At 36.6% G+C, this 22,011-nt stretch overlaps 2 protein-coding genes across 5 annotated transcripts in view; both read right to left on the reverse strand.

The window, feature by feature from the left end:
- The window catches only part of LOC102022374 (caspase-4), a 70,182-nt gene extending 65,050 nt beyond the window's left edge, over positions 1-5,132 (reverse strand). For both annotated transcript variants that reach the window (XM_005378002.2, XM_005378001.2), the window contains exon 1: positions 5,026-5,132. In XM_005378002.2, coding sequence (XP_005378059.1) covers positions 5,026-5,032 — 7 coding nt within the window. In that variant the 5' untranslated portion in view covers positions 5,033-5,132. The remainder of the gene's footprint in view (positions 1-5,025) is intronic.
- A 1,904-nt stretch (positions 5,133-7,036) lies between these two features.
- On the reverse strand, positions 7,037-18,793 carry LOC102023569 (caspase-1-like). 3 transcript variants are annotated; one of them, XM_005378005.2, is made up of 9 exons: positions 18,722-18,793; positions 17,860-18,126; positions 16,104-16,166; positions 12,685-12,824; positions 11,870-12,043; positions 11,233-11,467; positions 10,462-10,605; positions 8,133-8,242; positions 7,037-7,629 (listed from the first exon to the last, which is right to left on the reverse strand). In XM_005378005.2, the coding sequence occupies exons 1-9, from the start codon at positions 18,726-18,728 to the stop codon at positions 7,531-7,533; spliced, it is 1,239 nt and encodes a 412-aa protein (XP_005378062.1). In that variant the 5' UTR covers positions 18,729-18,793; the 3' UTR covers positions 7,037-7,530. The 3 variants fall into 3 exon arrangements, with proteins under 3 accessions (XP_005378062.1, XP_013366618.1, XP_013366619.1); XM_013511164.1 differs by lacking the exon at positions 18,722-18,793 and adding an exon at positions 18,424-18,541; XM_013511165.1 differs by lacking the exons at positions 7,037-7,629; positions 8,133-8,242; positions 10,462-10,605; ... (2 more) ...; positions 12,685-12,824; positions 18,722-18,793 and adding exons at positions 15,079-15,312; positions 18,424-18,595.
- Positions 18,794-22,011: the final 3,218 nt, after the last annotated feature.

Raw genomic sequence — 22,011 nt, forward strand, 5'->3', positions numbered from 1 at the left:
AAAGAAAAAAGTAAAGAAAAGAAAAGATGAGAAGAGAAGGAAAAGCTGGAAACAAAGTTTTTATAAATAAGGAGGGGAAGAGGAATTGAAGACAGGAGAGGAGGATGGGAAAAAAAGAAGCGCCAAGTTATTTCATGCACAGGTACGAATTCTCTATGTTGAATGTGATCATCTTGTGTACCTAAAATGTAGCACTAAACTTAATTATTAAAAAAAAAAAAAACAAAAAAAGAGCTTTGTCCCACAACTCCAGTCTCATAGTCTATGTTATTTGGGGTTATTTCAGAAAATGTTTCCTAAGTAATTATTATGAGAAAAGTACATTAATATTATAAAACATGGGAAAAGTGATATATATCAATTAATTCAAGGAAAGTTCATTATTTCCAATGCACTTTTAGATTAATAAGGAATATATGAAAAGCAATGTAAAACATTATGTGATTATTATTTATGTCTCTCTACTAAGTTCTTTACTAATATTATCCCAGAGCTCCAGAAAAAGCCAGGGAAATAGTTATTTCTGTTATTTAAAGTAATGAAATAACAAGTAAATAATAGATAAAATATCAGTTGAGTCATAACTTGCCTCAAATTAGGAACTATGCTTTCATACCATGGTCACTATGGTTAACTATGATACAACTTCAGTAAGAATAGATAATACTCCCCTGTTGTGCCAGGTATTTTACACGAATCTTCTCACAGAAAAAGCACAAAACTTTATGTTTTATCTCTTACACCTCAGAGAAGAATTCAGTTGAGTAACTGGTCAAACTTTTGTGGAAAGATGTAGTAAATGGTCATGGAGGTGGGTGCTGGGGATTTAGCTCAGCGGCACAGCGCCTGCCTGGCAAGCGCAAGGTCATGAGTTTGATTCCTGGCACCAAAAAAACTAAACAAAAAGAAAAAAAAAAGAAATACAGTGGAGGGTTGCTGAAATAGAGCTGGAAGACAGCTGCAACAAAGTTGGAATAGTGTGCAGGCGTTCAGCGAGTTTCAAGCAGCATTCAGGTTGCTGCGTGAAATGAGCACTCTGCCTGGGTTCTGGGTTTTCACTTCATTTATTTGTGTGCCCCAAAAGTTGTAGAGCACTGACTGAATGAATGATAGGCATAGTAATACAATAAGTGATAAACTAAGGAGATTAATAACACAGTAATGGCATATATGACAAACTCACAGCTAGCATCATGTTTCATGGTCAATACTTGAAACCACTTTTTCTAAAATGAGAAACAGGGAACTCATTCTGAATATTTGTACTCAACATAGTCCTAGCAACAGTAATTAAGCAAAAGAATGAAAGAAAAGATATCAAAATTGGAAAGAAGTTACATTGCCCTGTTTGCAAACAGATTTTGTGTGAAGAAAATCCAAAAACCCCTGCCAAAATTCTGTTAGAATTAATAAATGAATTGAGTAAAGTTGCAGTATGCAAAATCAACATGCAAAGATCTGTAGATTTCCTATTGACTACCGATACTATCTGAAAAAAAAAATTAAGAAAGCAATTCCAATAAAATAGGTACGTAAAGTAAAATATTTATGAGCAAATTTGACCATGGAAGTAAATGACAGTGACAGCTGCAAGATGTTGATGAAATAATTGGAATATGTATAAATAGTTATTTTGAGTTTGTAGATTAGAAGAATTAAGATTAACATATCCATAATACCTAAAGCAATCTATAGATTCAGTGCAATTTCTAATTTCCAATTTACTTTTTTATAGAAATAGAAAAAATTAAATTCACATGGAATGGCCAAAGCAAAGAGACTAAAGCTTCAGACATTATACCACCTGACTTTAAAATGTACTACAAAGCTAAAATAATCAAAACAGCATAGCACTGGCATAAAAGCATATACACAAATTGATGGAACAGGAAAGAGAGCACAAAAATAAATGCAAGAATTTAGAGTTGATTAATTTCCAACAAAATTCCACAAAACATAAAATGAGGACAGGACAATTAAAACGGGTGTAGTAAAACCAGTATTGACATGCAGAACAGTCATTTTAGAACATTATTTTGCATCATATCAAAAAATTAGCTTGGGGATGGGGATTTAGCTCAGTGGCACAGTGCCTGCCCAGCAAGCACAAGATCGTGAGTTCAATCCCTTGTACCAGAAAACAACAACAACAACAAAAAAACAGAACAGAAAAATTAGCTAAAAGGGGGTTAAAGATATTAATATATGATTGGAAATTTTGAAACTATAAAAGAAGATATAACAGGAAAATCCCTGTATATTGGCTTAAGCAGAGATTTAATGGATATGATCCCAAAACCACAGGCTTAAAAGTGAACATAAACAATTGGGATTAAACTCAAAAACTTTAGCAGAACAATCAACAGAGTGAAGACATAATGTACACATTGGGAGAAAGTGTTTGGTAATCACACAATAAATAAAGCATCAATATAAAAATAAATAAGAAACTCAGACTAATAACAAGAAAACAAGTACATTGATTTCAAAATAGACAAAAGACTTGAATGGACAGTTTTTAGAGAAGGCATAAAATGACCAAACTCATGAAAACCATATGACGGACCACATGAAAAATATTTAACATTTCCAATAATCAAGGAAATGCAAATTAGAACCACAATCAAATATTACTCTACATCTGTCAGAAAGTCTATTATCAGGGGGCTGGGGATTTAGCTCAGCAGCACAGTGCCTGCCTGGCAAGCGTGAGGTCATGAGTTCGATTCCCAGTATCGGTAAAAAAACCAAAACAGTAAAAAATAAAAAATAAAAAAGAAAGTCCATTATCAAAGAGGTAGAGGATAAATGTAGCAGAGGATGCAGAGAAAAAGAAATCCATGCATGTTCCTGGTGAAAATCTAAATTAGTACAACCACTTTGAAAAACAATTTGGAAGTTCCTTAAAAATAATAAGAAACTCCCAAACTCATTACTGGTAAATGTCCAATGATATGGAAACACAGCTGAAAGATGTTGAAATGTTAGCTGCACTTGAAAGTTCACTGAAGCATCATTCATAACAGTGAAGATACGGACTCAACACAGGAGTCTGCGGTACATGAATGAGTAATGAAAGTGGAATACTATTCAGCTATTTAAAAAATAATTTCTGTAATTACTAAAAGGCATGAATAAAACAGGAGTGCATTGTGTTAATCAGTAAAGAACCACATCAGGCTCTGAAATTCAGGTACCACTTGACGCCACTTTTAGGTGGAATCTTGCAAAGTAATGTTCATAGAAATACAGACTAGAATGACGTTTGCCAGGTTTTAGTGGTGGAGTGGGTTAAACATGGGAGAGATTTGTCAAAGGAAGTAAAATTTTGGAAACACAGGAGAATTAAGATCAAGAGACCTGCAGAAAAGCATGGTGTCTGTAAACAATGATGTTATACTGTATTGTTGAAAATTGCTCAAAGACAAATTTTAAGTGTTCCTACCGCAAAAAAGAGAGGCATACGAGTTATTGCATATGTTAATTCGCTCCATTTAGTCATTCATCCATCTATCTATATAGAAATATATTTTACATATTAAATATATAGAATATTTGCCAAAAACATGTGTGTTGTGATTTAAGAAAACTAAAACGTTTTGTCTTGAGGTCCTCTTCTAATCTATACATTTTCATTGCATCAACTATAATATTTTAATAATAAATATGTGAAATTTATAGATTCTATGAATTTATACAAATATATAGATTCAGCCTAGATGTGGATAACAATACTGAGAATAACATCGAATTGCAAATGAGCTATTTCACAAAATGTTTAGGTTTAATTTTAAAAGCTTAAGTAAGGGCCGGGGATATAGCTCAGAGGCACAGCGCCTGCCTGGCAAGCCTGGGGTCCTGAGTTGAATTCCTGGTTCCAAAAACAAAACCAAACTCAAAATGTTAAATAACCATTTTAATTCCCCTCCTCCATTTCCTTCCTAGTAAATATTATGTAATCTCCAATGTAGGAAATCAGCAAACCTCATGACTTTACACCTCTTCTTCCCTGTTGATATTTTATTTTCAGTCTCAATTCATATTATCTTTATTTAATTTATTAAATGTTTACAGGATCTTACCAACTACTTCTATCAATTCTAATTGTTCATTTCATCTGTTCAGACCAACATCCTTTGTTTATTAATTACTCCAAGATCCTTATAAGTCTACACTTACCTTCTTATATATTCTTCATAATCAAGCAGAATGAGTTTTCCAAGATCAAACTTTGATAAAGAAACCTCTCATTTTATTCTAATCTGTTTTCTCATTCAGCCTTTCTGATAGTAAATCCACCTTTTACACTAACATTTTAAACATGCTGCCCTTCTTGTGACATCACAAAAATATTTCCTTAGAGATCTCTGCATCTCCAGTTCCCAAACCTGTCATTTCTTGCTGCTGTCCCGTTCCTCTCTGTATATCCTTCAGGTCTCATATAACTGTGATTCCCAAATTACTTGTCACTGTTCCATTATTAGATTCTACGCCCTGTTAGTCCAGGAACCATAAACCAGCTCTGCATTACTTCTGATGTTCAGGGGATGTTCAATAATTCTGTACTATATTACTGATCAAATGAATACAGGAATGAATGAATAAAATGAATAAAATTGAGGCATGACCTATCTCTCAATAAGCCTAAACAATAAGTTAGATGTTTGGTTTACTTAACATCTACTTAACATTTCCAATGATCAAGTTTTTGTGCATAAAACAGGTGACCTGAGAGTAAGTTGCAGGATGGATCAGAGGGTTAAGTTCAGCCAGAGAAAAAGAGGGACGCTGGGAGAGAGAGAGAGAGAGAGACAGAAAGAGACAGAGACAGACAGAGACAGAGACAGAGAGACAGAGAGACAGAGACAGAGATGAAGAAGAGACAGAGAGAGACCCTGAGAGCAATCAGTGAAATATTGTACCAGAATTGTTAATTAGGGTAACATCACCTTGCTTTCCTTTTCTTATTTCTGCATATCACAGATGAGTGCATAAAGCCCTTTTCAGGAAGGAACCCAAACTCACCAGCCATGGTTAACGGGCCTCAGCCTCTTCTTGCTGTCCTGGGGTGTAGAAAGCCTCAGACTAGAAAATGAAACTTGCTGGGCATTTCCTAAGTGCAGGGGGCGGGGACAGTGTATCACAGATTGCAAAACTCCTGCTGAGGACTAGTTTTCTTGTTGGGAAATCCCCTGAAGTGATCACATTGGAATCTTGGTCCTGAGCTCTAGTTTCTTCTTCCTTTGGGAAGGAAAATTTAAGAACTAAAAATCGTAAAACATTGTGCTACAGGCTGGCTCCTCTGACCGGTTTTTCTTCCTGTTCCTTTGCTCTGTGCACGGCTCACAGAATCCCTCCCATTCCTCCTCCTCCTTTAAACTCTTGTGTCTCCCCCTCTACTTGTTAAATAAATTTGTAGGTTTCCCAGTAAAAATTAGCCAAGTAGTTTCTGTCTTTGTGTGTGTGTGTGTGTGTGTGCCAGGAATAGAACTCAGGACTTTGGGCTTGCCAGGCAGGCGCTTGTGCCACTGAGCTATATTCCTGGCCCATCCCTGTCATCTTAAACTTTTATTACAGATAGTTCTGGAAACCTTTTTTTCAGCCTTTCCCAAACATGATTTTATTTATTTGCCTGAAATCCATTTAAGATCTGATTGTACAAAGGGTGGAAGTTCTGCCTTGGTATTTGTCTTGCGATACCCTAGACAAAAATATTTCATAGGATCAGGTTTAGTCTGTAGTAGAAGGAATGATCACACAACAGTGACTTGTGCAGACCAGTTAGTCAGAGGAAGGAAACAGCCATGACATGTTTAACATTGAATGTTTTCAAAAGGTCAGAAATTCACTTTCACTTTTAAATACTTTAGGGCTAGATAGGGTCATTCTTCCAGCGAACGTGTAGTTTTTCCAACGGAGTGGCTGATTAGCCCAAAATTTATTCTCCCTTTTTCACATAGGATATCATACTCTAGTATTTATTCATAGTGTCAAGTATGTCTGTTGGCTATTTCCTGTTTGTTGACTGTTTTATCTTCTTAATAAGATTTCAAAACACTAGGAGCCTAGTGTCAAATCAAACTTCACTTCACTTCTCTCAAACATCTTAGCAAACTTTAGAAATATGCAGGTTGTATTCATAACTTTGTTGATAGTGAACTCTGGCTCCTAGGATGTCACTCAGGATGTCTCTGTTGCTGCATAACTGCTTCTCTTTTCTGTAACGCTCAACTCAGGTACCTTCTATGGATGTACCTACTTTGCATCTGTACTCCTAAAGCAGAAAAATCAGCAAATAGTATTTTAAAAATAAAAAGAATGGTGTTATTAGGAGTTCCACTCCCATAGAAGTCAAAAGACTCCAAATGCATTATTTCTGTGTGTTACTCCTCTTCGATTCTCAGTGTGGTAAAAACAAACAACAGGCCAGGCGTGGTGGTGCATGTCTGTAATCCCAGCACTTGGGAGGCTGAAGCAGGAGGATCACTGTAAGTTCGAGACCAGCCTGGGCTACAAAGTGAGCCCAAAGCCAGCCTGAATTGCATAGGGAGATCCTGTCTCAAAACTTAAAAACAAAACAAAATAAAACAAACAACAACAACAACAACAAAAATAGGCCCAGGAACGGTTAATGCCTACTTTTTTTCTTTTTGACCAATTTTGCACGCTTATATCTGGTAATACGCACAACTAATTTGAAGACAACAATATGTAATACAACAACCATTGGTGAATTCTTACCATCTTTTCTAGCGAAACTGTGTATCATTTCTAATTTTTTAAAATTCTCTTTAATGGTTTGATCAATCTTGCATTCTTACATGTGATAATCAGCAACTTCTTTGAAGATAACAATATGCAACATAATAGCCACTGTTAATTTCTAGCATTTTGTTCTGAAACCCTGTATCATTTTTATTGTTTCTACTTTGTTTTGTTTTTGCCTATGTTGTTTGCTATGTATTTTGTCTATGAATTTTGCTACCATTCTTTTTATTATTATTCTCTTTACAATAAAAATAAACCCAGGACAACCTTTTGTTTTTATTTCAGATTTATTAGATTTTTAAAAGAAATATCTGCTTCCAAGAGGCATGATTCTAAATAATGGGGCAGAAAAATAGAACTCCTGGCTTCCTACAGAATGGGAAATAACCCAAATATAAGAAAGAGCTCAGCTGAAATATATGCAAGTAGTAAGGTCTCTCTACCAATGGGGGCAAACATATAAAAAAGGAAGAATCTATGCTGCATTTAAATGTTCCCTACTGTGGTTCTTCTAAAGTGGTTTTCAATATCTTTTGACTACTTTTTGATGTATACCGTTTGCCCCTAAGGAATACCCATCCACTTCTGCAGAACTTTAAAAGCATGTGCTCTGAACTAAATAGAAAAAGAAATAGCTTTTTAGTATCCTCCCTCCATTTTATCAGACCATAATGGGGTCCCAGTACTCTACCCCCAATTCCTTCTTCCCCTCACTACACATACACAAACCTACACAGAGGATGGTGATACAATTTACGTGTTTTAATGCCCTGGGAAGAGATAGAAGAGTTTTGTCAAAGTCACTCTCTCAGTAGTGGGCATCTGTGCCACGGGATCTGGTATTTCAAATGCAAGTTGAACCTAAAAGAGAAGAAACGTTTGTAGACCTTTCCATCTGAGTTGAGAATCTTAATTTGATCTGGAAAAACTGTAATAAATATACAGTGATAAATGAAGTAAAAATAAATGATTTAAACAAAAAGTGTCTGAATCTCAAAGAACCATAGCAAGAAGCATATCTAAGCACAGAAGGGTCTTGCAGACTTTTAAAATCTGTAGCTGGATCTGTTAGCTATGTTGGACGTGGGCAAACTCGTGCTGACTCATTTGTCTGCGCGTGGAGGACCAAGAGTTAAACTAGGAATAATTCCTAGGGGTCATGGATCTTAACACATTGGATCCCACATCCATATTTGCTGACTCATCAAACCCCTCAAAGTTCCTTTGGAGAGAATAGCATTACTGAAAGATAAACATGTCCCCTAAGATAAACATGTCTTCTAACTCCCCCCACCCCACCAAGATTCCAGCAGGAATAGCCAAAAGCCTGAGAGATAGAGTAGAAGAAGCACTGAGAGTCTCACCTTTCGGAAAACTTCCTGCAGGTCACAGCACCACGCGTATTCTTGCATAGTTTTGACAAGTTCCACAATAAAAAGAGAGCCCCTTTCAGGATGTCGCCAAGAAACATTATCTGTAAACAAAGCACAATTCAGGTCTTGTGGAAAGTGTTTTCTTGGACACAGAGGTAGCTCCAGTGTTTCCACTCCAGCTTATGCGTATTATTGAGAACGTCCTGTTTTCTATGAGCTACCTGCCATTTTTGATTGAATGTATTCAAAGTTAGTGAGTATATTTTATGGATACTCAAGACAGTGCTGTATACAATGCAGGTATTGGGACGGTGTAGTCCCTGATCTAAAGGAGATGCAAATAGAGTAGAGGGGATGGAGAGGGAAGATGGCATAGAGAAGCGTGGTTGGATCAAGCATCTCAGGTTTGCTGTTTAATGCTCTTCCTTAAATTGTGGCCTCAACCACAGAGGAGGGAGGCAATCATTTCTGTGGCAAAGAGATACTTGGGCACAGATGTAATACAATGTTAAGTATCTGCGAGGTATAGGATTGTATAACAGACAATGCCAAATAAGAATAAAAATGATACCAACATAATGCAAGAGTTTCACAGGCAAGATCACATCCAACTGGAGAAAATAAAAGTATTATAGAGCAGAGAGTTACTAAAGAAGAGCATTAATAATCATATAACATAGTGAACACATGGAAATAGCGCAGACTTTTAAAAATTATCCAAGGGAATGCATAGGGAAAAAGTAGTAGGAATTGCTGTATCCATTCATGGATACATCATTTAACCAAATCTTTTAGACAACAAAAATGGTATTAAAACGCATATTAATAATTAAAATCAGCACAGAGTGTACCACATTGTGTTTAACAATATCATGAGTTCTAAACATTAAAATACTACTGTTGTTTTTAAAACCCTGTTAAAATATAGCAGGCTTATCGGCTTATGCCAGCTAAGAAAAGAACATAAAGAACACAGGAGGAAGGGTGGGGACAGGAACCTCTGCAGGGCTTTTGTGGAATTCAAGAAGTTAATCAGTTTTCTGCAGGAAAACAACATGACGTGATTGGGATTTACACAGGGGATTGTGAAGTTGAAGACGAACTGAACTGAGATTTGTAAGCATCCTCTAGAAGGGTGCAAAAAGCAAATCCAAAGGGGACGGAAATCAGCAAGACAGCTTTTGAGAAGTCAGGGGGTGAAGACTGCTGTGTAGCCAGAGGTGAACGTAGAGTAGAAGACCAGAATCTAATGGTTTAAAAGAGCAGTTGTGTCTGTTATCAAGGCTGCTATGTAAGCTGGAAAAGTCTGCATAGTATCATCATTTTTGATTTTTGGAAAATGTATTGTGTTCTACATCAGGACATGGTCAACATAATGCTGAGCCAGTCTCTTTCTGGAGGCACACTTCTCATTATAGAAGATAATCTGTAAACTATTTGAACAGAGTGTTCAAATAGTTCAAATAGGACCCTAAGGGATGCTTTAGGGTCCGAGATAACTACGAGAATGTCAACTCCAGGAAACTGCAAAATTCAATAGATGAGAGGATTCAAATGATTTTTATTTAAACCTTAATATGTGAAGTACCTTGGGTGGTTATAAAATACAAGCTCTTTGTTAACAGCAGTTATTTAATGTGTGCTTATACTCTATACTGTGCTTATTATTGTACATACATTATCCTATTTAATGCTCAGAACAAAGATATTACATTTACACATATTAATGAATAAGTAATGCAGAGAAAGTCTAGCAAGGTTGAATGACCGGAACTAGTTTAGAAAGTACTAAATAGAATTGTCAGGATGTAGTTGTGGTGATCCTACTCCATTAGCTTACATTTAGAATCATTCAAATGCATTTTCTTTTACATACTTCATAATTCACTCTAACTTAAGACTTCAGGGTGCTTGGTTTGCCTTATGCCCCTTTTTCCCCCAGCACACACTTCTATAAATGCATAATGTCTTGGCAACTGGACTGTAAGGGATCTCAACATTGTGAGCATTTTCCTCATTGAAGTGAGAGTATAATTTACTTCAGTATAGACAGTTTTGCATTTAATTCACTGTTACCCTTCAACGTTCAAGGAAAAAATATTCTGCAACATGGCAAAATTTGATCAATTATTGATTCAGTAGAAATATATGTGTATTTTGTCTTCATGAATAAGGGCAACTGGATGGGTTACTCTAAGGAAACTCTCAGTTGTTCTTCAAAAGTTTCATTGAAAATTAAACATGTGCATCCACACTTTAACAGAATGGCAGCAGTTTTGCCATCAGTCACCCTACAAAACTTCTGCACAGAAACTGTTACCTGGTGTTGAAGAGCAGAAAGCAATAAAATCCTTCTCTATGTGGGCTTTCTTAATGCCGTCATTCACAAAGACTTCTGGACTGAGTAGGATTTTGTTTTCAGAGCTTCCGGCTGAATCCTTTAACCAAACCACTCCTGGGTTCTCTGGAAAGAAAATATTTGGTTCCTTTAACTATCAACTTTGAGGAGCACCGCTGGCTCCTCCAAACCTCTACAGAGCTATGATATAATAATTAATTTAGCTAGATATGGCTCAGCAACACAATGCCTGCCTGGCAAGACAAACCAAAATAATTAATTTATTCATAGTCCCTCACATATTCACCATATATGTCACATCATACATTGTCATTCTCTTACATACACACAAGCATTTCAGGAACCATCTTATCAACAATTCTTATTTTTCCTAAGCCTCAAATGAAAGACATTTACACATCAAAATTTCTAGATTAAAATGGTATCTCTTGGGGCTGGGGGTTTAGCTCAGCGTCAAAAGCGCCTGCCTGGCAAGTGCAAGGTTGTGAGTTTGGTTCCCGGTACCGGAGAAAAACCAAAAAAAGAAAAAAAAAAAATGGTATCTCTTTAGTGAAAAGTGAAACTAGTATTTTCTAACCAGAAACACAATTCCCAGAAACCGCAGCTGAGTGACCAAAACAAATGTTTCCTGATATTTAGAACACACAGGCAGACAACTGAAAAATACTGATGTATGAGAATAATAAAGTCAGCAGTTGAATGTTTTGTGTTCTAAGGGAGATCAGCACTCACCACCACGGCACGCTTGAATGACGATCACCTTGGGTTTGTCCTTCAAGCTGGCACAGTTGCTAGTGTTCAACATGAGAAAGATGGTGCTGACTTTCAGTACGTCTGAGACTTCTGCAGAGTACTTCTTCCCACAAATGCCATCCGGAACACCGTGAGACATGAGCACCAGGAAAGTGCTGTCAGAGGTCTTGTGCTGCGGGCAGGCTGCAAATGCCTTCACCTCCATAGCCATTTCCTGAAAAGTACGGACTGTGTGATCATGGGAGAATCCAGTAAAGAGACAATTAGGGAATTCCCTGAGCCATTACACAAAAATCAACGAAGTAGGAAAGGAAGTTTAAATCCCAGTTCTGTGAGAAGTGATGAGAGCAAAGGTTATAGGAAGTCATCTTGAGATTTCCAGAAGCGAGAAGGTGACCTTCCTGAGTTCATACAGCACTTCCCCATTGAAAGTTATACCAGATTCTTGCTGAAAGACTCCCGCATTTGCAGAGGATATTTAACATCAAGCGCTTTCCACGGGAAATTTTCAAATATAGACTACCAAGAAATTAAGTTTCCTAGTATGATGATTTTGCCTTGTATCACTTATGAATATAATGACATAATCGTTGTCTTTATAATTCAAAAAAATTACCGAAGCAGTGAGATTTTCTCTCACAATCACTTGGTATCCCAGGCCCTCTAGAAGTGCTCTCATATTTCTGATGTCCATTTCAGCTCCCGCCCTTCTGGGAAGACTGTCAAACTCTGTATTGCAGATAATAAGGGCAAGACGCGTACGAGTCAACTTGCTCATTAATGGATAGATCTGTAAGGAAAGCAGATTGAATGCAAGCCTTATTTTCTTTAACTCAACATTCATTTGGTGTGTTTAAAGCAGTTTCTCCTTCCTTAACCCCTTCAGGAAACCAAATCCCACGAGCAATAGATTAACAGTAAGGAAGGGAGCTGAAGCTTAATTCAGACCTAGAAATGGAGTTTGCAAATGCCCAGATCACAGCTGAACATCCATCTGTACTTTGGCAAGTGATATTTTTAAAAGATACAGAGGCTTTGAAGCCAGGATTATGGAAATTAAAAACTGAAACCTTCATTTTCTGGTTGATTGGCTCTGGACAAACTATGTAACAATCCCTGATCTTTAAACCAGATGACTTCTAAGGTTAAAGTCATTAATATGCAGAATCTTTACAGTAATACCTGACGCATAGTAAGCATAGCCATTGACATTGTTTTTATTCCTATTTTTATTTATTAGGAGAAATGGAGCTGTTTATATAAGCTTGAGATTCTAGGGGATAGGGATCTTTCAAGCAAGGGGAATAGCCTGATGATTCACCAGACCATCTCAATAGATATGGCTCTAAATAAGAGCCACTTCACTTAATAACAGACTCCAGCACTGTATATGTGTTAGCCTGCTCCAGCCTGGTGTTCCAAGCACAGCACCTCCGCTGACTTTTCTTTCCATATTGTTTGGGCTTTTTCCAGGGGACAAAGCTTGAGGCTTCCTACTGGGCCTGAGGATATGAACACAGCTTGGTTCAGAGCTTGGTTCACAGCTTGGTTGTCCTGTACTTCCTGAGAAGCTGCAAGAGACAAGAAACATTATGAATAATCACATCTCTGATAGCTTCCCTCTGTGTTCTTGCCAAAATCAACTATGTGTGAAGCCACAAGGAGGGAGTGCAGTCTTAGGGGCACAACCCTAGGTTATTTGCTAATGCTATAGAGCAGATTCATTGCTAGTAGAACACAATTCCAGCCAGAGGATATTACCAGTGGTTTGATACGGGGATGTACATTTACCTGTTGTAATAACCCTTTTGACAGCTATCTTACATAAACATAAACAAAAGGAGCTCTTCCAGGACACACATGACAAATGGTCAGAAAGCAGTATTTTAGAAGAAAATTAAGATATAAATTTATTTCAAAAGATTTAAAACCTACTGTAGGATAAAATAAAAGAATTTTAAGGGTAGGTCTTAATTCTGCTTAAATGTTTTGTAAAACATACATATTTTTCTATTTATCAATTTAAGAAGCAGGATAGTAGATAGTAGGGTTTTTTTGAAATATACTTCTGTTCTTCAGGATAATTTTCTACAGCATAGTGATGTAGGGAGGAGTGGCAATATTGAATATACAAAATATAATAGCTAAAATAGAATGATAAATGCGGCAACCTAGGTGCATATTAGATGTAATCCTCTCACTAAAATTGATTGCACAAACTTGTAAGGAAAAATTTCTGCAGTTGTTAATGTGAGAAAATCCCAAAGGTTTTTATTTGATTACACACCATCCAACAATGCAATGCACTGGCTAAATAAGTTAATTTATTCTTTATTTATTTTAAAATAGGAATAACTTATCTAGATAGCTGGACTGTTAGAAACTGTTCCAACTAGAAACTGTTATGATGAGAATCTGTTAGAAATAGAAACATAATCAATTTTAGAGAGGAAAGTAAAAAGAAAAACTGTTGCATCCTCAGCCAGTTAAAAGAAAGCATCCTTAAACATTTTGACTGGAATAAAGAAGAGCTAATTAGAATGCGTATGTTGGAGAAAACAACAGAAGTAATCACTAGTTGGGAGAAATGTTCTGTTTCTTCATAATGAACTCTGGAGAACAATAGCAAAACTAAGTAGAAATATTTAAAGTATATGAGAGCCATTTTTCCAGTAACACGATAAGGTATTTGGATATATAATGACATTCCCAGTCCAAGAAGTGTCTAAGAAATCAGGCATGGTTAAACCACCATTGAAATGTTCATTATAGTGATTTTCCCCCCATAGTTTTTATGTTCCACATTCTTCCAAACATAAGATCCTATTATTTTAAGAGGAAAGGGTCACTTTGGGATTACATTTTCCACAATTGTGGGTAAAAAATCTTTGTAGAAGAAAAGTAAAATAGTGATTACTTGTTAGGAAGATTCTAGTCTCCTACAAAAGTAACATTAGCAAGAAGCCTAGAACATATTGACTCCTTCAGTAAAGCTCAGATGATTATTTCCAGAGTAGAACACAGAAAAATTTAAGATGTTCCTTGTCATCTGGGACATAGGCATTCCCTGAACTACTCTTAGTTTTGTGAAATGGGAAATATTTCTTAAATTTTTATGACAGAAGCAGCACACTTCCAGTGTCTACACTCAAAAAGACACTCTTCTCCTGGTACACAGATAACCACCCCAGAACATAGGTGTGGCCCAGGGACTGGTTTAAGCAATCGAGTGGAGGAACATGTTTGCTGAGACACATCTAGACTCAGCCTAGAAAAATCCTGCATAAATTGTCTTCTACAGCTTTTATAATGCCACTGCTGGAAGGTTATCATTGTTCTTTAGTTAATGTGTGTTACAGGTATCAAAGCCATGGGGTGGAAGAAATATCAATACGTGGGTTAAAAATTGGAAGCAATCTGCATCCTTATCGTGAATGTATATTGTAAAATTCTCATTCATAAGATGCAATTTTCTATCATATAGGAACCAGTATAAGTATTTTATTTGATATTGTACCCTATGTTATCCTAATTGAGACAGACCTGTATCACATAACTTCTGTTTTTAAATGTTAGATAGGTTTAACTTTGGTTGGCTCTGGGGGGTTGAACTCAGGGATTTTGCATTGAGGTAAATCCCCAGGCCTTTCTGATGTCTTATTTTGTGGAAGTCTTTCCCTACATCATAAAGAAGCCCAGGGTCCGGTCCAACTTGCATTCTTCCTGGCTCATTCTCCCAGAGTACTAGAATTTCATAAATAAATTAATAAATTTAATAAATTAAATAAAATAAATAAATTAGTGAAATAAATAAATTAGTAAAATTAATAAATTTCATACATAAATTAGTATAAATATATGATGTTTCTATTGGACACCACGTAATTTTAACTGATATAGGTGTGTACAGTGTCATTTCCATTGCTAAATTTGGGGTAACTTTAATTTGATAATAGATGCTTGCATACTTAGGTATTCAAGCAACTTCAGTCAAGGCAGGAGCATTGTTTGTCTTGTTCATCATTATACATTGTTCAAAGTCTGTATATAGAACAAGATCTGAAATATAAAAAATATCTTTTAGTGTCCTACTTAAAATAGTAATTCTGATAAACAGTATTCAGTGAAAGATTTTAAATATTACATAATACTGCAAACTACAAACCAACCAAGGTTAGATGAGAGAAGAGCTACGAATTGATTAACTTCATTATAAAGCATGAAGTCCAGTGTTGGGAAAGGACTAATTTATTTGAAAAAAATAAGAAAAATATAGTGAGAGTCATGGATGGAGAATTAATGTGCACGGTATGAATATGCACTCTGAAATTCAGAAATAGGAGTAGAAGAGATAAATCCAGATTTGACAGAAAAGTCAAGAAAACTTAGCTACTCCTTGAAATTTGAGTCAAGAATAAGAAAGAAGCAAATATAAATTTTGGAAGTCAGGTCTGAACAAATGGTAAAGCAACACCATTACTCAAGGCAGAGGAAACTGGAAAAGAAGAAGAAAAAGGAAAATAGCAAATTCATCTCTGGGGAGATTCAGATAAAGATGTCTCAGGGAATTCTTAATGAATATATTTACTAGGCACCTGAATAGTAAAGCCTGGCACTCAGAAAAGGAATTAAGATTTGAGACACAGGGTCAGAAATTTTTATTGTAAGTATGGGTAGTGACACTGTGAGAACAATTTATGTTAAAGCAAAATAAATTCAGAAGAGAATAAAAGCATAGTAGCAATCTATGACAATTACTATGCATAGCTCCCTCCCCTCGAGTTCACCCTATTAAGATAATGACTACAAAGATGAGGTTTCAAAGAATGCTCTGCCTTGAAAACAATTACCTGAGGAAGAAGGAACTACTCTTTGGGAGTCCTGTGTACTAAAGTTATTCCCAGTGTGTGGACCTGCAGAGAGATGTAGGACAAACAAAATTACGTATGGTCTCAAATGAAGTTGGCCCAATGTTTTCAATGCCCCTTCCTGACAATTCCATCCACAGGCATGACAGACATAACCCCACTCCAGATGTGACTCAGGCGAACCCACACTCAGCAGTGGGAAACAGAAGCTTTTACATGCTCGTGGCCAGACAGCAGAACCAAAGAGCAGTGAAAGAGACAGCGAGACGCCATTAGAAACAGGGTCAAAATTGCACTTGACATGTGGGTATCAGGCTAGTTCTTGAGATAAATGCCAGTGCACACCACGTGTGTGCGGAGTGAAACTGTCTAACTCAGAGCAGATTTTGGCCTTAGAAAAAGTTGACAACGGGCCATCAGTACCCACAAAACTACTGTTGCAAGGATTTACCATAGTATAGAAAACATCTTGACCTTCTGCTGAAAGCAGAGGAGAAGCTCAGCTCCAAGGCTGAGATAAGTTAATGACATTCCCAGAGGAATATTCAGGGAAGGATGAGTCAAAGCATGCTCTCACTAACACGGCGTTTCATTCTGCTTTGAAAATTGTCTTTGGCTGTACTGGGTATTGAACCTAAGACCTTCAATCTTATTTTTTTTACTTTTTGAAAAAGTAAAGTAAAATTTTCCCAATCAAATAATAAGAGAATAACAATAGTTATTATACTGCGTATGACTGTTTTCACAGAGGTTGCTCAGAGTATGAGACATAAAGCATACAAAAATTCTGACAGAAAAGGAACAAAAAGAAACACACATCTTACTTGGAACAATATCACTAGGACTTTTTCTTTTACTTTTTTTATTTCTGAGACGTGCTTTTGCTCAGTTTAGAAACTGCCAGATGGCCTAACTTGAGATCCTTCTGGCTCAGCCTCCCAGAGTGCTTGTATTACAGGCATGCACCACTGCCCTCCACTTATAATGTATCCCTCTACTCAGAATTCTAGATTTTTTGTGCAAAAGTCAGTAAAGCTTCCCTATAGAGTTGTGACAAATATTTCCTATGTATTCTTTATTCATATAATCTCAACTCTTTGCAGTAATGAGATTTCCATGGTGCACAAAGACGTCTGAGGCATAGATGGACCATTTAATGCAGTTACTGCAATGATATCTATACGAGTGTCATCAGGAAATACCATGTAAACATCACTGTAGGAATTTCTATACTTAGTTATATGTTCTATATTTATCTTTTCTTAATATTCTATAAATTGGACCAAAAATAGGAATAAAATTATAATAATTAGCAGCCTGGTCATATTGTGAACTGAATTTTCGGGTAAAGAAGATACCTGTACACTAACAATGTTAGTAAAGAAAAAGTAAAAAAATACAAGGTAATTATACTAACTAGTTTCTCTTAGTTTATTGAAGAGATGGGTTTGTGCTAACATCATTTGGAGAATGTTTTTATGCCCATATCTTGTACCCAGAGTAACCACTTTGAAGATAGCAATATGTAACACATTAACTATACAATATTAACTATTGTTATTCCCCTATTATGTTGTTTGGAAATTTTGTTTTATTTTTCCCATAAAAGGAGAAAAGAAGGCAGTCAATTAAGCACCACAGGGAAGCAATCCGTTTTAAAAAAAGGAAAAAGAAATCAGATTTTGTATGCACAAACGCATGCAGTTTGTGAACTTTAGCCTGAGTCTCTGAGCCTCACCTGAGAAGAGCCCCAGTGTCCGAGCGAGGTGGCAGTCTTCTTCACAAATGTAATCAATACAAATCTGGCAGGCCTGGGGCCCTTTCCCAGTGAGGCCATCCACCAAAGTTCGGGCCTTATCCATAACTACAGACCTTTCGCATCGTACAATCTGCACCTCCTCCTGGTTCAGCACGCGTTTCTCTAGTAATTCATCCAGCAGGCCATTAATTGTACCGATGCCAACTGAACGGACAAACTCCTTTCTGATTCTCTTCAGGACTGTGTCTGTTTGGAGCACAAGAATTTCCCAAGTCATGAAAACAGCCTTATTTTCCTCTCAGATCACCCAGAAACTTCTTCTTTTACATTCCGTCGGTAAATCATCCCTCCCTGTAGAACTTAGTACACTGCCGTTCTGTTGCGACGCCACCTTTATCCCTTCAGCTCTGTCCATCTGCTCACAGGAGGGACCTGAAGACAGAGTTCCTATCTTCTACTAGTAAGTGAAAAGCAGAGATTACTCTGTCACATCTCATGCTTATTATCTCTGAATAATAAAAGAGTATAACAAGAAACACCCACTTTCTTTGTGAGAACACCTGGTGCTCATTTTGTTCTGAGTCGGCTTCCTCTGTCCGACTTGAGACACTTAAGAGTTACGATCGCAAAATGAGAACTGACTCCAGCAAAACCCCAGTCCTGATCCGACACAGCTTTCCTTGCTGACTCCGCTCAGAATCTTCTGAGCCGCCTTATCCCTCTCTCTCTTCTCTTCCGCCAGTTCTGCTCACCTCCACAGCCACAGAAAGACCCACACCCTCTCACGGCTATTCATTCTCTAAGACCAGACCTTTTATCAGTCAAAAATTCAAAAACTCACCAGCCATGGCTTTTCTCTCCTACTCTCCTGCGTGACATGAAAATGAAAGTACGTGCCACTTCCCCTTCAGCAGGGCTTATACACTTATTGAGAAACAACCATGTGCTTTTGCACCCTTTTATTTTCCTAAAAAAAGTTAAATTACTGAAGTTTAGATGGCAGCAGAGAGTGCATCCTGGGGAAATTTCATTCGATTTCACTTAGAGCAGCTCAGAGTAGAAGACAAGTATGGCTTCCATAATATAAAATGAAATATTTGTATAATTAAACTCAATACATAAGCTACTGCTCCCTCAGAATTGTGCTCCCGAAAAATAATTCAAAATTTAGAGTATCTGCCACTCTTCTTGCTTTTCCTGTTGCTTTGCAGAGAATTCAGAGCTAAGTTCCTATCAGTTTTGCTTTGACAAATGGAAATATTTTTTATTAAAATCAAATATTTTCTTTTACAGTGCTCTTCCTTTTTAGGCTTATCTTCTGAGGACCTCTTTATCATAGTAAGTAAAAGCTAATGCTCTAAATTCAAAAAATTGGAATTGGTATTTTAATCTTTTCTTTCTAGACAAGATCTTTAACTTTCTTCTCCCTGTCTCAATGTGGAAAGCTGATATTAATAAATTACACATTTTGACTATAAAGGAATGCAAATTTTAAAAGTATACAAACTATTAGTGACACGTATTTATCACACCATATGTACTATTACCCATTTAATTGAACTAGTTCACACTGAAAATGAACTAAACGTAGTTGTTTACAGAATCTATAAGTTGATCTTTGTAAGCATCTTACCTATTTCACCTATTCCCTTACCTGACAAATGAACGTGGAGGACACTGGCCACCCCAGATACCATTTTAGATGCAGAAGTGTCAGCTAAGAGATGCCCCATCCCACTGTCCTCCTGGTCTCACACTGAGGAGTGGAGGACATGGTGGACTGCAGTGTACACTAGGATACCTAGAATGTTGGTGTGCAGTGAAATGTTAAGGGGAAGAAATCAGCTAGGAAAATAGAGAAGCAAGTATTGGAGGAATCAGTATTGAATGAGGAGTCAAGCAAGGCCCAGCAAGGTCACTACTTTGGGCCTGCAACCACACATTTAATTGGTTATCCCACAGTAAAATCCATTGTCATCAATTTTTTTTAATTTTTCAAAAATTTTATTGGTACGTTTTAGATATACATAATTACAACATTCATCATAGGGAATTCGTGCCTGTACATGATACATCTTTTATCTTCATTTTTCACGTTCCTCCCCCCTCCCTTCAACCTCTCTTCTCCTCCTTACTTTAAAAAAATACTTTTTCTCAATTTTTTCCTTCTATGCTCTTTTCTTTCTTGTCCCTTCCTGCATTTTCCTCTCCTCCCTCCATTGTCCCTTTTCCCAGTTTCTACCCATTTCCCAAAGTCTTTAACCTTGTGGGAATTAAATAATCCCCGCTCCAAAAAACCAACGTGCCACAGATGAAATTAAAGAAGAAACAGCTCTTACACTTAAACAATAATGCCAGTCCAACATAGCAGAACTGAAGGGATGCAGTGACTAGAGTGTGATGAGGGAAACTTTTCACGGGGAAGTCTCATAACAGAAAAAATGAGTGAGCTCAAATAGACAAGCTAATGCTGAGCCTCAAGCTTCTAGAACAAAATAACAAATCACACCAAAAGCTTATACACTGGAGGAAATTATAAAGCTCACAGCAGAAATTAATGCAATTGAGACTAAGAAAACACGTAGTCAATTTAATTTTTAGAAATATTTGATGAAACGGTGACTAATAAGAATGCATATGTTATCCCTTCAAGCTTAATAACTCCATTATCAAATAACAGATGAATGTCCCACTTCCATTGTTGTGCCAGCCACACCTCATCAACTCAGGATGGCCACCGTGGCTTCATCTTGCGCAGTCTGCAAACTTACATGTTCTTAGAAGTAAAGTTGAGATTGTCAATTCCAGAGCTGTCAGCTGTCAGATAGTCAGTTGATTGTATCTCAGAAGTGGATATGTTAGGTGGCAGAGGAAGCCTGCAAACTACTCACGCTTGAGCACTGAGACACACATAGGCATTGTTGATGTTTATTATAGTTTAATAAACCACCTAAACAATGTATTACTGTGCCTATTTGGGTTCAAACCAATGTTGTTCATACAACCAATTCCCTAGGACATATATCCAGAAGAAACATTTTGCTGCAAAAGACACCTATAAAAGTGGTAGAGTTTCACCAAGCAACATGATAGGAATTTTGTTTTTATTTTTTGTTCTCTTTAATGGTTTGATCAATCTTGCATTCTTACATCTGGTACTCTGAGCAACTTTGTTGAAGATAAAAATATGTAATATAATAACCACTGTTAATGCCTATCACTTTGTTCTGAAACCCTGCATCACTCTTATTGTTTTTGCTTTGTTTTGTTTTTGTCTATGTTGCTGGCATGTTGCTATTGTTCTTTTTTCATTCTCTTTAAAATGAAAAAATGGTAGAAGTAACTGGTCTCTCGGATGTACAAATATCCACATAAGGGCCCAAAAATATGATAAAAGAAGGTAACATAGCAACGCCAATAGAATAGAACAACTTTTGGGCAACACACTCTCTGCCACAGAGGAAATTTTTGAAAGTGAATTTAAAACAATGATTCTAATGGTAAAAATGTATAAGAAAATATATACACATAAATCAATAAAATGAAAAACTAAATCATGATCTGAATGATAAATTTAGCAACAATAGCAATATCAAGGATAATAAACAGAAATCTTGCAATGTAAGACGTTACTATATAAACAAATAAAAAAATACGACTGAGAGGCTCAACAGGAAACTAGATCAAGTGGAAGAATTTCTAAACTTGACAACAGGTCATTTGATAGAACTTAGTCATATATTTTTAGACAAAAAAAGATCATAAGGAGAAAGTCTGCAAGACATATAGGATACCATGAAATGGAAAAGAAGTACAAAATATGAGAGTTTGAAAAGGAGAATAGGAAAAAAGAAAAGCACAGTAAAACCTGTTCTATAAAGTAATAGTGGAAAATATTCCAGATAAAATATCAATTATTTTTATTAATGAACAGATTAAAAGCAGACACAAAACTTTGTGAAATTATAAGTCATTTAGAAGATGTAACCAATTTAGCTACCACGTAACAGAGATGAGGAGCTGTAGAACACCAGAAAATGAAGGTCATGGCCTAACTGACCTTCTCTGTGAGCAAAGGACAAAAAGAGCAAGCTGTGCTCTTTGGCATCATGGCAGCATGCAAGCACATTG

Source organism: Chinchilla lanigera, unplaced genomic scaffold, assembly GCF_000276665.1.
Source record: "Chinchilla lanigera isolate Chin_1 unplaced genomic scaffold, ChiLan1.0 scaffold00011, whole genome shotgun sequence".
Classification (NCBI taxonomy): domain Eukaryota; kingdom Metazoa; phylum Chordata; class Mammalia; order Rodentia; family Chinchillidae; genus Chinchilla; species Chinchilla lanigera.

Excerpts from the sequence above, each read along its gene's own strand:
- LOC102023569 (XM_013511164.1), bottom strand. The coding sequence starts at position 18,451 with ATGAGCACCAGGTGTTCTCACAAAGAAA. Across the intron at positions 12,825-16,103 it reads AGTAGTTCCTTCTTCCTCAG|CTTCTCAGGAAGTACAGGAC; the intron begins GTAATTGTTTTC and ends TGTCTCTTGCAG. Across the intron at positions 11,468-11,869 it reads GAGAAAATCTCACTGCTTCG|GAAATGGCTATGGAGGTGAA; the intron begins GTAATTTTTTTG and ends CGTACTTTTCAG.